This window comes from Cyanistes caeruleus, chromosome 3 (genome assembly GCF_971803275.1).
Source record: "Cyanistes caeruleus chromosome 3, bCyaCae1.hap1.1, whole genome shotgun sequence".
Lineage (NCBI taxonomy): Eukaryota > Metazoa > Chordata > Aves > Passeriformes > Paridae > Cyanistes > Cyanistes caeruleus.
The window spans coordinates 69,610,063-69,626,468 of record NC_141703.1 but is presented as its reverse complement, the minus strand read 5'-3'; the positions used below and the strand labels follow the sequence as shown (position 1 = coordinate 69,626,468).

General features: G+C 38.4%; 1 protein-coding gene across 28 annotated transcripts in view; it reads right to left on the bottom strand.

The window, feature by feature from the left end:
- ATP8A2 (ATPase phospholipid transporting 8A2) overlaps positions 1 to 16,406 on the bottom strand; it is a 314,521-nt gene that overhangs the window by 253,826 nt on the left and 44,289 nt on the right. For 18 of the 28 annotated variants that reach the window (XM_086881722.1, XM_086881730.1, XM_086881732.1 and 15 more), the window contains 6 exons: positions 11,526 to 11,625; positions 10,834 to 10,932; positions 9,965 to 10,010; positions 5,710 to 5,750; positions 3,819 to 3,892; positions 665 to 734 (listed from right to left, as the gene is read on the bottom strand). In XM_086881722.1, coding sequence (XP_086737848.1) covers positions 665 to 734; positions 3,819 to 3,892; positions 5,710 to 5,750; positions 9,965 to 10,010; positions 10,834 to 10,932; positions 11,526 to 11,625 — 430 coding nt within the window. The remainder of the gene's footprint in view (positions 1 to 664; positions 735 to 3,818; positions 3,893 to 5,709; positions 5,751 to 9,964; positions 10,011 to 10,833; positions 10,933 to 11,525; positions 11,626 to 16,406) is intronic. The other 10 variants (XM_086881745.1, XM_086881741.1, XM_086881744.1 and 7 more) reach the window with 1 other exon arrangement.

The following is a 16,406-nucleotide window of genomic DNA, read 5'->3' as shown; positions in this document are numbered from 1 at the left end:
GACTTACTAGGCTGATCTGGAACAGTAAATCACATTTCTACAAATGTAGTAAAGGAGGAGCAAATGTAGCTTTTTGAAAACAAATTATCAGTTTCAAAATCCCAATCTAAATACTTTTTCTTTTAATAAAAGAAGCCAAAGATTCTTAACTATTTCTAAACACTATAATCAACAGTACTACTCTCACAAAACTAGAAAGATCCAAATAAATTATTCTGCTTACCACAAAGAGATAACAAATTAACTTATACATAGAAAGATCCTTTTCTGCTTCTGCCTCTGCATAATGATCATAAAATAGTACTTGTGACAGAAGAAACTGCAACTCTCATCACAAGCATAGCTGATTTTGTTTTTATGTACAGCACTTAAATTCCACTAACTAGACTTCAGCAGAACACATCCAAGGTCTGTTTGATTTGTCTCTGTGGGCTTAAAATACTTGCTTCAAGTTAGTTTCTTACACTTGCACATGATGCATTACTGCTTGGGTTTGTATCTATTGAAAAGACAAATTACAGCCACTTGAAGAAAGATGCTTTTTAAAAGACAAACAAAAAAAAGGCACTTGTATTGTTGCCATGCAAGCTAGATGCTGCTTCATAACTATAATATTAAATACCTAAAAGAAAAAAGAAAAAATATTAAATTTAGTTTGTTTTACCTGTCGTATTTTAAGATTCGTCTCCCCATCAAGATTAGCTGTTTCAATATAGCACATGGCTTGTGGTTCACTGCAAAGAGCATAAGATTTTCAATATTAAAACTTGGTAGTTTTTTGTACACTTTTTGCACTAATATAGCTCACAACAGACTTCTTCAATGCACTGCGGAAGACAGAAAACCATACAGGTGGTATGCAACCATGAAAGCTGAGAGTACATATTTAACAGAGGTGTCTTTGGGTATGGTCATACAACAAACTACAGAAAAAGACAAGTCTAAATCAAAGATAAGTAAGAATTTACCAAGTGATCAACTGATAAAATTAGATGCCTGAAGTGGATTATTTTCAATTGTAATCCATTAAATTGCTTCCAATTGCAGGAGTTATGGATGAAATAGCAAGTATTGAACAGCATAAAAAATGAATATGTTTGGATGAAGATGTTAATGCTCTCTGCTGTTGAATTCTTTCTGTGAACTGAACACACAAAATCACATCTGCAAGGTCACCTTAAAGTTGAGGGCCTATGGGAAGTACATCCAAAGTCACTGCTAAACAGCTTTTTTTTAAAACAATGAGAAGAAGGTTTGTTAGGATTGAGGACTGTAACCTGCAGCTTCCAAATATGTTTCTGCCCTTACCAATAGGGACAAAAATCTTCCTCCTAGAACTGAATTTTCTAATAGTCAAGATCTTATCTACATCTAACAGAGGAGCTCTACACAGGTAGCACCTGTGATAAGGAATGACACTTTTTTACCTGATCTCTTCCTGACATATCACTCAAGATTCAAAACCTCTGTATGGCACCACCAAAACTATTTTTTCTTACAACTGTCTTCTCAGGCTGCTAAGGAATATCAGTTTCCCATCTGGATTGAAGGATGTGCTTCATCAACATAACACTTCTCATACTCTTGATAAATGGCTAGTTTATCCCCAAGTAACCAATTGCCCTAACAGCAAATGTATTCAATCAGCAGAACAGTCAGTAATAAAGGTTCCTTAGGACAACAGTAATTAAGAAATGGACAGGTACATTTATAACACAGTAAGAAGCTAGATTATTCTCTCCAATTAATACTGCTTTGAAAAGAAAAAAAGGTCCATTCTTTGTCTCCTCCTACACATGCAATTTGAATCTGAACCCAAGAAAGACACTGATTGGAGTCCAGCTTGATTCCAGTTTTACCTCTGTCAAACACCTTATCTGCTACAACTGAAGTGGTTAGCTCAGGAGGGAGACCTTTTTCAATACAATTCCTCTAATTTCCACAGAAATTGTATGAATTGTAAAAATGAGAAATGTGGACATGTTTCCATGCAAAGTTGTGTTTGAATTAAAATATTTTTCCTTCATATTAATTCATTCTTGATGTAAAATTTGATATCACCTTTTTGCTGCACAGGAAAAGAGAGTTAAGTTAAAACAACTGTCAATTTTACCTCTGACAACCACCTCAGACACAGAAAATCAACACATACAAGCAGAAGAACCCACCCGCCCCCCCTTCAGAACATGCAGAGCTTTCTGGTGAACTGAGGACACTTAGTATTGACATTTAAAGGAATCATGGGAATAATAACATTTATAAAGCAGAACTGCCATAGAAATTGCTATTTATTTCAAGCAAAGCTTCTCCCAAATCAACATGCTTTGGGTTAAATTCTCTAATTATTATGTGGTTATCAATGACAGCAGATTAGTAGAATAACGTAGAACAAAAAGCTGGCCCACACAGTTAAGAAATAAGTCAGAAGGGGTTTTTAGTATAATACATTAGAGAAGTGCTGAAACAGAAAATTATTGATGTCCAAGTTCAGCCTAACTGAATATTAAGTTGACAAACACTTATTTAAGGTTTGGGGCTTGTTTTAAAAAATACAGTACTGTACACCATGGAACAAAGGTACCTCTTCCATCATGTGATAATTCAAAAAGACTGAGCTTCTGCATATAGCTTAGAAAAAAACGAAACCTCCCAGAAACAGCACAGACAAGAAGGATGGAGCAGAAAATGCAGGAGCTTGAGAAACAAGTTCTCTAAAAAGTTGAGTCATGTAAGAACTGCAACCTAGAGACCAGAGCAATCTGTAGTCAGTGTTGAAAAGCACACACCCAGCAGGGAATTATGGAGGTGTCGTAAGGTTTGGCTATTAGAAGCATGTTTAAGAACAGGAGCTGTGCTGTTGTCTCTTGTTTAAATCTCATCTGTCTAAGCAAACTGTGGTCTTGATTCAGCCTCAATTTGTTCTACATGATCTAGAACCTAGACCAGCAGTCAAGTACCACTCAAAAGCTTTTAGGAACTATGAGACCTCAACAAATGAGAGGGCTGGGCAACCCCCAACCATATGAAATTTAACAAAGTCAAGTGCTGGATTCTCCACCTGGGATGAGGCAGGTCTGGATGTCTGTACAGACTGGAGAATGGGATGAGGGAGTGCAGTCCCACAAAAAAGGACCCGGGGGTCCTGGTCGATGGGAAGTTCAACATGAGTCAGCAGTTTCCTGGCAGCCAGGAGGGCCAGGTGTGTCCTGAGGGGCATCAGGACGTTGTCCCATATTTGAAACTAAACCAAGCAGGATTCAACAGGTAACTGTTGCTACCATGCTAGAGATGGGCCATACATGTGCTGTATGCAAGAGAAGTAGTGAACAAATGAAGTTCAAAAGCTCTTTTGTTGTTTGATGCCAACAGAGCTAGCCTTTTGGATTAACTAATTGAAAGAGAAATCTTCCTGGGGGAGCACAGGAAATTTGCTGAATACTCAGGGGAATTAATTGGAAGAAAACGTAAGCTTCCTTATTTAAGTGGAGGGATTCTTGGAAGGCCATAGAAGCACTGACTGCACAAAGCTCGTGTTAAGGACCTTCAGTCTTCCAACAAACTCATCAATACAGAGAATTATGTACCTGCAATCCATAAAGTGAAGTCTGCAAACTCCTCGTTTTAGAAGAGCCTATCTACAGTGATACATGAATCAATGCCTAGTAAAGCCATGTTTTATCATTGTTGAAATTTGATTTTAGATGTGGAATAGAATTAGTGCTATCTGATGTCTGGTTTTATTAATAGCAAATACAGAGATTCAAGTCCTCTGCACCTCAGTTCATCAGACACATCACCTCCACACCCATTCAGGATACCTGGTAGATATTATGATCATGTCTGCTGGAAGATGTTGCCCATTGGTGACCTTCACAATATCGCCTACAGCTACCTGTGGTGGTCAGGAGTACAGTAGCATGGAAGAGAAAAACAAACAGTTTGCTTGTCTGGAATGTTAGTTTGTTATTTTCTTTCACCCAGTCAGAAGAACAGCATCATGCACAGAACAGCTAGAGACGGTGTTTCTGAAAGTCAGAGTACTTTTCACTGCAAGTTTGGAAATATCAAAGCCTTCCTTTTTCTGAATGCAAAGGAAACAATTCTACAGAGAAAAAAGACAGATGTACTCAATAAGAAATTGTGAACTTCTGTGGCTTATATTTAATAAAAATTACTTTTTTCTATAATTCTGGCATTACCCAATTTCGGGTTTTCTTTAGTCTTTTTTCCCTAGTAAAAAACTTTTCTTTAAACTTTTCCTTCATTAAGTAGCAAGAGTTTTCTTCTATTCCTTATCTACATTATTTACCTATCCAATCATCATTATAATTTTCCCTTAATTCTCCTTAGATGCACTGCTTGTACTAGTCACTAGCAAGTAGTATCATTTCTATGGACTCATAATATAATCCTGTCCTTCCCTGACTGAGATATGCAGAATTCTGGATTCTGGAATACTTTGTCTCCTCCTACACAGGCCTAAGATTTTCCAGCACCTTGAGTTAGTCACACATGCATGGGACTTTCATTCTAAAAAAGAGTCAAGTTGCACTCTCGAAACAGTGAACCAGGTTTGCCTGATAAGCGTGAGTCTGCTTAAATGCCAATGCACCACTGAGAGTCTGAAATGGGCTTAAAATACTTTTAAGATATTAATTTATAAAAATGGAAACAGATGGTATGTTTGAACAAGCAGATTCATTAGTTTTACTCAGATACCACTAAAAATAAATTCCCTACCACTTTCAGCACAAAAAAAAAAAAAAAAGGTCAGAAGTCTGCCTTAAAGTGATCAAGGTGGGTAACAGAGAACTGTTACTCCTCCTTAACAATAAATGCAAGCCTGGACAACATGCAGTTACAGACACAGGTCAATTCAAGAAGTGCCTAAGGGTATAAAAAACCCAGATTCCAGACTCAATCTTTCAATTCACTGTTCTTTCTACAAAAATAGGACTTGGAACAGCATAAACAGGAACCAATGTTAGCCATCAGAATCCCTGGCAATATTCAGCTTCTACTACAGCCTAACATTTCCGCAGGATTGCTTTTAGGTGTCTTGAGACTGATCTCATTCCTCAGAGGTTTTAAAAGGGTGTACTTCTTCCTCAATTACTAGATAAGAGGGCTAATTTTATCCTTTAAAAGGCATTAAGAGCCACAACTAGATCGATACATCCTATGGCATTTCAGCAACTTCCAGGTCTTAGAAATAAAGCTCACCAGACCCCGGCCAAGGGCTTCACAGAACATAGGTCCCAAGTGCCCCAGACAGCAGCAGGGCTTGTGTTTCTTACTTGAGCAAGGAGCTTACTAATTAGTCTCAAAGCCCAGGGACTTTATAGCACAGGCAGCAAAGTAAGCCTCTGTTAGACTTGCAGGGGACATAGAGCATTGCAGTGAAAATTATTCTTCTAGGTAGACTAAAAACAAAATACTGTTTACAGTTTACCTATTAACTGCACAAGCAAAAACACAACAGTTCATTAGCATTTGAATGTAACACAGTACCAGGATCTAAAAATGGGTACTCAGGTGCCTTGCTCAGGGCAATTTTGACTACTAGAACAGAAAAGATCCCTCCCACCCCCTACCCTAAGTGACAGAGAATTCTCATGTAGTATACATTCATTTTAAGCCTCCTACTTAATTCTGGAAAGAGTAATTCTTGAACACTTCCTTTCCCTCCCATCCTCAGGTTTTATTTACCTCTTTCCACATAATGTTCTGCCACATCCCACTTCTTAGAACTGGAAAGAAAGCTTAAAGTTAGATTACAGAATAGACATAATTCAGACAAATTTCAAAACTCTATCAGCAGTAGACAAAACACAATAGAAACCAACACAAAAATCACCAATTTTATTTTTCAGAAGCTGGAACTTCTTTTGTTCACAGCTATGGGCATGTAGATCCAAGAAAGAGGAAGAATCTTCCCTTCATATTTATAGAATTTTTATCACCTGCCAGACAACAGTTGGTGGCCTGATTCCTTCATGGCATCACTTCATACTAACATACAGATGGGCAGCATTGTTTCTTGTTTGGGAAATGACCTTGCTATAAACAAAAGTTACTACTGCCCACTGCCAATCAGTATCAGGAAACACCTTTACTCTGTGTATGATTTACCACAGAATTTTCACTTACTTCTTTTTCCTTGCATTTTATTCATAATATTTTGACTCTGGCACATCCAACTTCACTACCTTTACCCATGGCCCATATAAATCTGAGTCTTAATTGCCAAGTAGGCTCAAAGCCCTCCCAAAAAGCAACAGCCAACTTTGGCAGAAGGAGAATCCTTACTGCTATAATTCATATTGAAACAAGAAAAAGAAAACAAGTTACTAAAACAGACCTTGGTTTCTGTAGGGCTCCAGTTCTACACTGCCATCCTAACAGACTCATTAGTCATTTACCCTGCATCATGCCTTTCCACCCAAATACCTCCTCTAGGCAATTCTACATATACTTAATACTACTCCAGCCAAAACCAGTAAGGTCAAATATGCCAATTACTGCTCAGTAACCTAAGGCCAGTCCAGGTCTGAGCACAGCAAGTCCACCTCCATTGAAAGCAGCTGCAGCCATTTTTCAAAGGTGTTCAAAAAGTGCAGTGTGCAACAGATCTAAGCTGAAGAGGTCAGTCCTCTACTTTGAATACGAACCATCTTCTCCTCAGCACTATGCATTTCATACATTTGAAAATAATACCATAATCAGAAGAAAATTCTGCTGAATACAGCCTTGACCATCCTACCCAGGACAGGCCACTCCACAAACAGGAATGCAATTCTTGTCAGAACAGATCAAGCAGAAAAAAACCAACTCTTGATTCCTCTTCTTGGGCCACACACACTGAAGCACTGAATCTTGATATTTAATGTTGTAGTGAATGGACTGCAGTGACCTAAACTATTTAATAAAAAATGGGTGGGCAGCAACAGAAGCACTGCCAGTGATGTGTCTAAAAACAGCTGAGCTTTCACTCAAACAAGTACAGCAGTTTAGGGGAAGAACAGTTCTGGTACACCCCTTCTGTCCCTTATATACACTGCTCTTGAATTGAGCTCTGCCTAGTTCAGAACTCAGGAGAAGGCCTGAATTACAGAATCTCAAGGGAAAAGCCAAATACCTGCAGCCTTGACTCAAACCGCCAGAGAGGAGTTGCAAAACTCAGTATCTCCTGTGCCACAGTTTAGACAGCTCCCTATACCACTGGAAGGTTTTGGAGACATTTCAGTAAACTTGTCATTGGCATAATTGTATGCTCACACACAAAGGTACTTTGCAGCTTCAAGTGCTACAGACTTGGTCTAGCAGGCAATTTACTTCAGAAAACAATTTCACTTCCTATGCTCACTGAAATTAAATTAGAGAGCAAAATTAAACAGCCAAGCAAATTACTGAAGCTATTTTCTTACTGTTCTATTACTGAACTATTTCCTTTCAAACTCATAATCCCACAGTCTAAAGTGAAAATCTCCATTAGATATAAAACAGTTCAGAAAACTTGGGGTTGCAATTTCACACATCCTACTCTGCTTAACCCAGTTTTATAGGAGTTCTCCAAAGGACAGAAAAGGACATGTATTCTTTAGAATATTTATAGTAGGGTAAAATTGATGAATTATTCGTTGTCAAAAGGTATTTGGTTAAAGTAACAAAGGACAAGTACCTAAAAAGACTGCTTCAATTCAAAAAGAGAGTTTCAATATAAACCTTCTATCTAGGGCTTTCCAAGACCAAAACCCAGTTATAGATCTAGGACTTAATACTGCCACTCACATCCAGCCATGCAGGGACATTTGAAGTGAGGCTCCTGAAGGACAAGCATCTCCCATCAGTCATGTTCCAGAGTTTGCTAGCCCTGTGCTTGTCTAACATTTGAGTTCATTCCATGCAATATTAAATGCTCATTACTTATTCTACTATTTGGCAACAGGAAGATCAATATATCAAAATAGTTATTACTGAGCCCTCTATATCTGTGCAATACGCTGCTCAGGGGAATTCACCTGGAATTATATGGAGTCTGCTCCCTAGATTTAATGCCATCACCACAGACATCATGTGAAGCCATCCAAAACATAAAACACTGACTCAGAGCCTAAACACACTCCAGCTTCTAGTGCAAATGTTCAGTACTCACCTGGGGCAGAACTTCAATTTTAGTTTACTCCAAAGGGAATTTAATTCCTACATGCCAAAGCCATTCTGCAAAGCAAACTGATGTTTTCTATGGAAATTTTAATACAGGAAGGGAACTTTGAAGATACACTACTGCTCTAAAAAACTGAACAAGATAAATACAAAGGCTACATGACTGCTGTGCAGTAAGCAGCCAGCCATTGCAGACAGTGGAGTTCAGGACACAGCCAAGCAGACAGCAGGCATCTGCTTCTCAGTGAGCTCAAATGCTCTCCACACTGAATGCATTGATTAGACACCACTCAGCTATAAGAGCAACCTAAAGGCACACAGAGAACCTAAATTTATTTCATCTTAATCCCACTCTGAACCTAAAGTTATCTTTTCATTCTGGTAATATGTGTCTCAAGAATAAGCTTCTTTAGCCTCTCCCTCTTAAGAAGTAGGAGGACGCAGTTTCAAGTATCAGATTGAAAGTTTATTTAGAGTATTCAAAGCTAAAAAATAAAATCTGAACTCAATTTTTCAAGTGCTAAGTTCCACTTCGCTCCATTAGAACACCTTGTGTTCTTTAAGGTTGTCTCTCCACAATTACTGTGACAAATGTCCCTTGAAGTGTTTGCTGGCACACGTTCTCTACCTATAAACTAATTGTAACTGCCTCTGCGACCTCTGAAAGGGCCATCTTTCACATTACCTATAAACAAGGCCTGTTGTGCTACAGCCACTTAATTGCCAATTGCTTGTGACTAATACAGTGTTCTTGCACTCAAAACATCTTCCCAGACTCTCGTAGAGACATAGGAGAACTGATAAAGCAATGCCTTTTGATGTGTATTAATATACAAACTTAATGATCGACCCAAACTTTCAAGCACCAGTGAAAAAAAAAACAGGCATAATGTTTGCAGGACTATCTGAAGCATGGAGCTAGCAGGTTGTTCACTCCCCCATGTTCCTTTAAGTGTTCTTCTAGAATTTTGACAAGTCAGGTATTTGTCTTTGGGAGGAAGGGGCTCTGCTAGGAGCTCATGTCCCTGTGTTCCCATTTCACCTGCACATTTGTACAGAGGAGCAGAAGTGGAGCTGACCAACAGGGGAACATGGAGCTGCCTTGATTATGGCACAGGACAATCACAGGGTGGCCATTGACAAGCTCTTCACATTTTCTGCACAGGTTCTCAGTTGAGGAAGGTGAAGAAAATGACAGTGGTCTCTTCAGACATACAATGACAAATACTGTCCATACCTTAGGGATACACATAGGCATTCAGTGGATATCGGTGTTAAATTCTCTTTCAGTGACACTTCAGGAAAGCAAAGCTAAAAAATCCCCAGACTCATTATATTTAAAGGGCAGCGGCATTTACAAAAATTATTTTAAATTCTTCTGACAGCAGCTTTTATCATTTCAGGGAGTTGTTGGCTTTTTCAGTTCTGGATGTTCTGGTGTTGGATTTGGTGTTAGAATAGTCACAAAGGACTTTGGTAGGGAAAAAATTGCTTGTTTTTCCTTGGAGGAGCTGAGAACCATGTAACTTTGAAATTACATGAACTTATAAATTCTAATAATCCTCCCAATGCCTCACCCTTAAGTGTCAGACCATCAAACATCCATCTGAAACCTTTAGTGTCAGACCATCAAACATCAGTCTGAAGCCTTTAGCAAAGTAAAATCCTAAATTACTGTTAAGTACCTAGTGCACAAAACATGCAATCCTCACCATCATGACAGTTAAAGCAATAGAATTGTTCAAAAGTAAGCATGCACGATTTGCATTTTAAATACTTACATACTGTTTAGTCTTACCTACTGTTTTCTTTTTATTCACTGCACTGTCTGCTTTATGCCTTTTCTGTAAGGAAACAAAACATTTCATTACACCTCATTACACTTCATCACAAATTCCAGAACCATTAGAGCTAAAAATACAACAAACTGCAAGATGATACATTGGGTCCTTCTTGCCTTTATGGGTTTTTTTGGTTTTTTTTAAAAGTCACAGATCATCACAATGCAAATGGTTTGTGAAAAAGTATAAAGAGGATAATTATAAACCTCAAAGTGAAAGTCTCCATTTTAGAAGTCAGGCTAAAACCTTTATCAGAGTTTAAAAAAAGTCTCCAAAACTGGGTTTTTTTGAAGAAAAACAAAAGGAACGATAAAGAATATGATATTTAGATGGCAGATGTACTATAAATTCCACTTGCTGTTGTTTAGACTGATATCCAAATTACTTCACTCATCAGTACTTTGCAAAGCAGCAAGACCTCATTCTGATGTAAAGTATACAAGAAGGTTAGTGCAGATTTTCCCCAAAACACCATCCTTAAGTTGCTTGCCTCACCCCCCAAACCCCCATTTTCAAGACTATTTAAAAAGGTCACATATTTGTCAGGATTCTACAATGTCTTTCTAATAAAAGCATTAATAAGCAAGTCTGAAGAGGGAGAAACAAATGTCCCGATTTCTGTTTTCTTGTTCACCAACTATAATGAAAATATTTATTTCAGTGCATTACAGAAACTCTAGCCAAGTGCTCTGAAAGTCAAAATGATATTTTGCTGCTGTTGAGCAATCACTCAAGGGACTTTAGAGATGCATGGCTTTATGGTATTCTATTGCTTTTTCTTGAGACATTTGGTCTTTAGCACAGCCTTCCTCACAATCATACTCACATAGTCTTCTATGATTTCTTTGATGCCAGCAACTGTTAAAATAAATAGCAATGGCACCAAGGTGGTATATCTTCCTGTTGGAGAGACATCTGGAATTTGCTGTGAACAGGGAGAAAAGACACCCATTTTATATTTGCATTTAAAATTAATTTCTAGTACATTTGGAATTTTATGCAAAGCTCTCTGAAGAGAGAACGCAAAGTTCTCTGATTTACTGTGTGATTTGTGCCTCACAGATACCCAAATTCAGTGGGCAAACTAGCCCACGGTCTAGGTAGGTTTGAAGAAGCAGTAACAAAGCTAGAAGATACTGTTGTTGCACGTGCCTTTTATTCTATGTCTTCTCTTTACAAGAAAATTATACAAATTATATAATTCACATGGAAGCAGAGGTAACCTGGACTAATTAAGCAGAGGTTTCACAAAAAAGTCACACATGCTTTTCTCACAATGGTCAACAGCTCCATGTTTTATGACCACTTATTTTTACTTATACAAATAAAAGAGGCTCAAATTTAAAAACAACATTGAAAGAAGCCTCTAAATTGTCTTCCAACTTCAATTAGCAACCACATACCCCATTAATATTACTATTAAAGTAAGTTTAAGAATTGCTTTGCAGTAAAGCATAACAACAAATAACTTTTACTGCATTACCATTTTATAAATAAGGCAAAGCAATAAAACAATACCTGCAGTAAGGCAATGAAGAGGAAGAATGCATTTGCAGCTTTTCTTATCTGCTCATACAGGAATCGAGGTAGAAACGTCACCACACTGTACTTGGCTGTGCTGCAGGGTAGAAGATTTTCATCTTAGTACTTGATGAGAATATCAGGTGGGGGGATCATGACCAAAAAGTCTAAAGGCCAGTGTTAGAGAGCAGTTCAAAGATAACAAAGTAAAGATATATTTAGAATATGGAGGAAGTAATTGCTTTGGTAATGATAAGGAGCTGTACCAAATAAAAGAGGTATCACACAGACCCAGCAGGCTGTCAGGCCCACTTCTATCACTGGTACCTTCGTTACTGGATGAACTATCAGACAATTTACCATCCATCCAAACTTCAGCATTGTGAACAGACAAGCTTTCATTTCAGTTCCAAGCACGTGATCAGGGGCTTACCTCTCATCAAACACGGAATTTAAATGTTGGGGGAGGCAGAGCTGAATGAGAGAAATTAGAAATTTTGCAACGCATTTTTAAAATGCCTCATTTCCTACTTCAGAACAACTTGTGCTCAGTTACAAAAAATACACACTTTTTCAAATTCGTGTTTTTTGGCTTTTTTCCTATTTTATCTATATATAAATATTGTAACTAACATATACATAACAGAATTATAACTACTATTTCTTCTGCCTTAAAACAAAAATACTGCATTAACCAGCCTTAATCACCTATGTAATTTCTTGTCATCTTCACATCAAATCCATAATGGGCATAGGCACAACTTCAGAAAAAAGTGTCAAAGTTGACATAATCATTTAACCATTAGCACAGAACCTTCACCTACTGGAACCACTGGTCACCAGCATGAGCTGGAGTTGTAATAACTGAGCGCCTGCAGCTCAGTATGCCTTGCAAAGGCCCAACAAGCAATTACAGGAATTTTGAGGCATTGTTTTGATTAGGTGCTGTTTCATTTCACATTTATTTTTTGTTTGTGCTTTGCTCTGGTTTGGGTTGGTTTCTTTTCTGAAGAAGTCATATATTGCCAAGGAACAGAGAACACAACGATAATTGGCTTCCAAGAAAAAAAGAGAAAAATTGTTTCCCAATTCCTGCTTTACTGACGTTTCCTAGCAGTGCCAAGACCACCTCTCCATTAAATCTAGTTCTCTCTCTCCCAGCAAAAAGCCTTCCAGATCAACTGAAATGCACAGCATTGCTGTTCAGATATCATAAAGGACTAGGATAACCAAATGCTTTAGCTACATGATCTGCCTTTCACAACTGGTTGCTGCTAAGCATGAAACTCTTACTACCTTGATCCACAAGCAGCTGAGTTCAGTGGGGCTCTCCTACCTCTGCATGGACAAGAGAGGCAAGAGAAACGCACCAGAAAACTGCATTTTCCAGCTCATTGCTTTAACCACCTCCTTTTCCTTCTTATCTGCACCATCCCCAACTCCAAGCCATCTAACCTGTGTCTGAAAATCAAACAGTAAGTAGATGTAACAAGGCACAGTTTGTTATAAAAGGCTCCATTTTGAACACTAAAGAAGGATAAACTAAAGGGGCAAGTGAAAAAAAAAGACCAATTAAAAACCAATGAAGATGCATCTTATCTTGGGAACTTGCCTTGTTTCCTCTTCAAGCAACTACAAATCCCTTTTTATTGCTACTACTGCTCACCAGAATCAAGTATTTATATAATCAACATAATATTTTACGAAATCCCAAGCGGCTGGACTTCATCATGGCTCTTATCTACTAAGCCAAATGAGTGAAATCATACATTCAGGTTTAAAGCAAGTCCAGTTCTTATATAAATGAAGTTACTTCCTTCAAGTGCTGTTAATTCCTTCCAGCTCTAAGTATTTTTTTGTTTTAAGCCACATTTGCTTGGTCTCATGCGTAATAACCATCCTTTAACACAGAACACAATTAAACACATCTCAGAATTACCTTGTGACTTAAAAATATGGGTTAATCAAGTTCACAGTTTAGACCCAGAAGCAAACTCTCCAAGCAGTACTAATTAGACATCAAGCAATGGCAGATCTTGTATCAGAATAGTATTCTTCTAGGTATCACATTGCTATGATTATAAGAACACAAGAATTTGACTGCAACCAAGATGAAACATTTAGTAACACCATTCTACCACCTATCAACTTCACAGCTAGCTGGCTCAAACATGATTCTTACTCTAACAATTATGTTAATGCCAGCACAATAAGGCTCTTTTGAAAGAGGTTTGTACATACTAAGTCACTGTGTGTGTTCTGTTGCTTAAGTAACTTAACAGATGCCCACGGAAAATGGGTACAGCTCTAATTAGAGGCAAGCACAGTCAGCTGTTACCATACAGGCCAGGAACACCAACCACAAGTACGAATAAAAAGCAGATACATGTTATTATTCAAAAAGAAAACTTCTTACAAAAACCTAACTAGCAGTCTGAGCTGGGCAGGAGCATTCAATTGATTTGGCTCTGAAGAACAGTTCTTAAAATTATAAATACAATACTTATTTAAAAACAACATAAAAAAACTCTTGTGCTCCCTCCCAACAGATAGACATGTTACAACTTCAGGATAATCAAAGCTCAGGAAAGTTAAAATCTACAGATGAACAGGTAGAAACTTCAGTCAGCTCACTCATAGCACAGTTTTGGTCACTAAAAATAAATAACTGTCAGGTTACCTCTCTGACCAGCCCAAATCAGAGCCACTCCAAGAATATGAGGTTTGCAGCTCACAGAACAGGTTGAGGCAGGTAGAGGAAGGAAGCACAAGGGGGAAAACAAACAACAAACTGGTTTCTCCTAAAGCAACAGCTGTTAACTATGCAAATCTTGCTTAACTATACAAGTTTAAATGTTGAACAGGTGTGCAAACATTAGAAGAGATGTCTCCTCTACACCTGCAAGTGAATTCACATAAGTCATGTTTCCAAGTTACACCACTGTGCAAGTCAGGAGGAACAATACCAAACCCTGTTAAACAAATGAATTTGGATACACCTGACTACAGCTGGCTCTGGCCCCACTGTTTCTAGGGCAGTGTAGAGATTTTTTTTTATTTAAAGCAATCACTGTATAATTTGCAAAAGCTTAGTGTCATTCACATCCTTTAACTCATTACCATATCACTAAAGTACCAAGGATTACTTAGTAACTTTAATAACAGTCAAATGAAAAGTAGCAAACAGTGCACTGAAAAACTCAGTAGCAGTTCTCCAGTAGAGTTCCTCTATTTATTGATAGGTAACTTTTGCACAACTTGCTCCCATTGTTGCCTTTTTCCCTGTTTTCAAAAAAAAAAAATTTATAAAGCCAGGTTTTACTTGACTGGCTAATCACTGAAGGGGCAGAGGCTGTCAGTAACAGAGGCAGAGCAATTACTTCCTTGAGACATGTATGTGTGAGGGCAATATGCAGCTGAACACTGCAGAAGTCTGCACTTCTCCAGTCAGCCATCTAAAGCACTTCCACCCCTTCTTTTTAATGGAAACTCTCAGATGAACTTCCCCTTCAGGATAACTGTGAATAAGTGAACAAGACCTCCTTGAGATACATGGGGTCCCATGTACAACAAGCTGTTTTTTCCTAGACAGCATTCACACAAACCTACTCATGCCACAGCTCACATACTTGAAATAAGAACTGAAGAATGAGTATCCCTTGATTTCAGTGCTTTTAACACATAAAAATTTGCAGGAACAGTTACTAAGAAATCCAGGTAAAGACACCTGAACCACAGCAAAAGGGCTGGGTAATTAAAGTGAATGTTAGACTTGAATTTTTTTCTCACCAAACAGGCTTTGTGTCCACCAACACGTACAAAAGGTCAGATGCCCAGTAACAGAGAAGGAAAAGAAAAACCCCAGAAAACCCAAGATGATCTGCTCGACTGCAGAGCTCAAATACTGTCTTCAGTGGAACGGTGTTCGCATGCTAAGGTCCTGCCAGGCACATGACACTTAACAGCGAGACTGACATTAGCACCTGAGGTTCTGCTAAAGCTCTCAAGTACAGAGGTAGTGTGACAAGCTACCTCCAGGCAGTCACCATTGCAGCAGGAGGCACAGCAGCTAGCTTTATGCATTTCAAGAGATATTAACAGAAAAAACAACATTCAGTTATTACGCTGAGTACAGAGAACGCCCATTTATAGGAACATCTCATCAACAAGCTGCTGCCATGTAGAATACTGAGGAGGTTGTTCTAAACTCAAGTGTCACAAACAAGGTTCTCAGCAGTTGCATGCATATGACAGTGAAAGGTCAGCTACCTCCTTGCACACAGGGAAGATGGTGTACTTTCTTGAAACTTGCTAAAGAGACAAAAATTAACTGCTTACAAGTTCCCCAAAAATACTTCATGAGGGCTTAAAAGAAGCAATTTACTTATATGCCTAAGAAATCATTATTGGTTGACTGAAAAATTAGGTCCTAAATATCCTTTTCTGGCTTTATAACAGGGAGCCTGAACACATGCAGCCCCAAATTCAATTGAAGGGCCTTGCTCCATCAGATGAATCATTGAGACTACAGTCCTTACAGAGGAAGACTCCAGACGAGAAGGATTTCACTGCTCTGTTTATGGCTGCACCCTTCTGTCAGCCAAGGAAAGGGTATGTGGTGGTTAAATATCCGAGACAGTCCCTGGGCTCTGGGCAGAAGAGAGGGGCATGAAAGGCATAGGACTTGTTCTTGCATAGTAAATAGTGCAACAACTTGAATACTGCAAGACATTATTGCTTAAAGCTTGCCAAGCTTAAAGAGCAAGACAAAAGAACAAGAGTTGCCACATATCTGTCACCTAGCTCTGAAACAACCACTATCCACAGCCCAAGCACCTGTTTTGTTTCCATCTTCCCCTTCGCTCTGCTACAGTTATC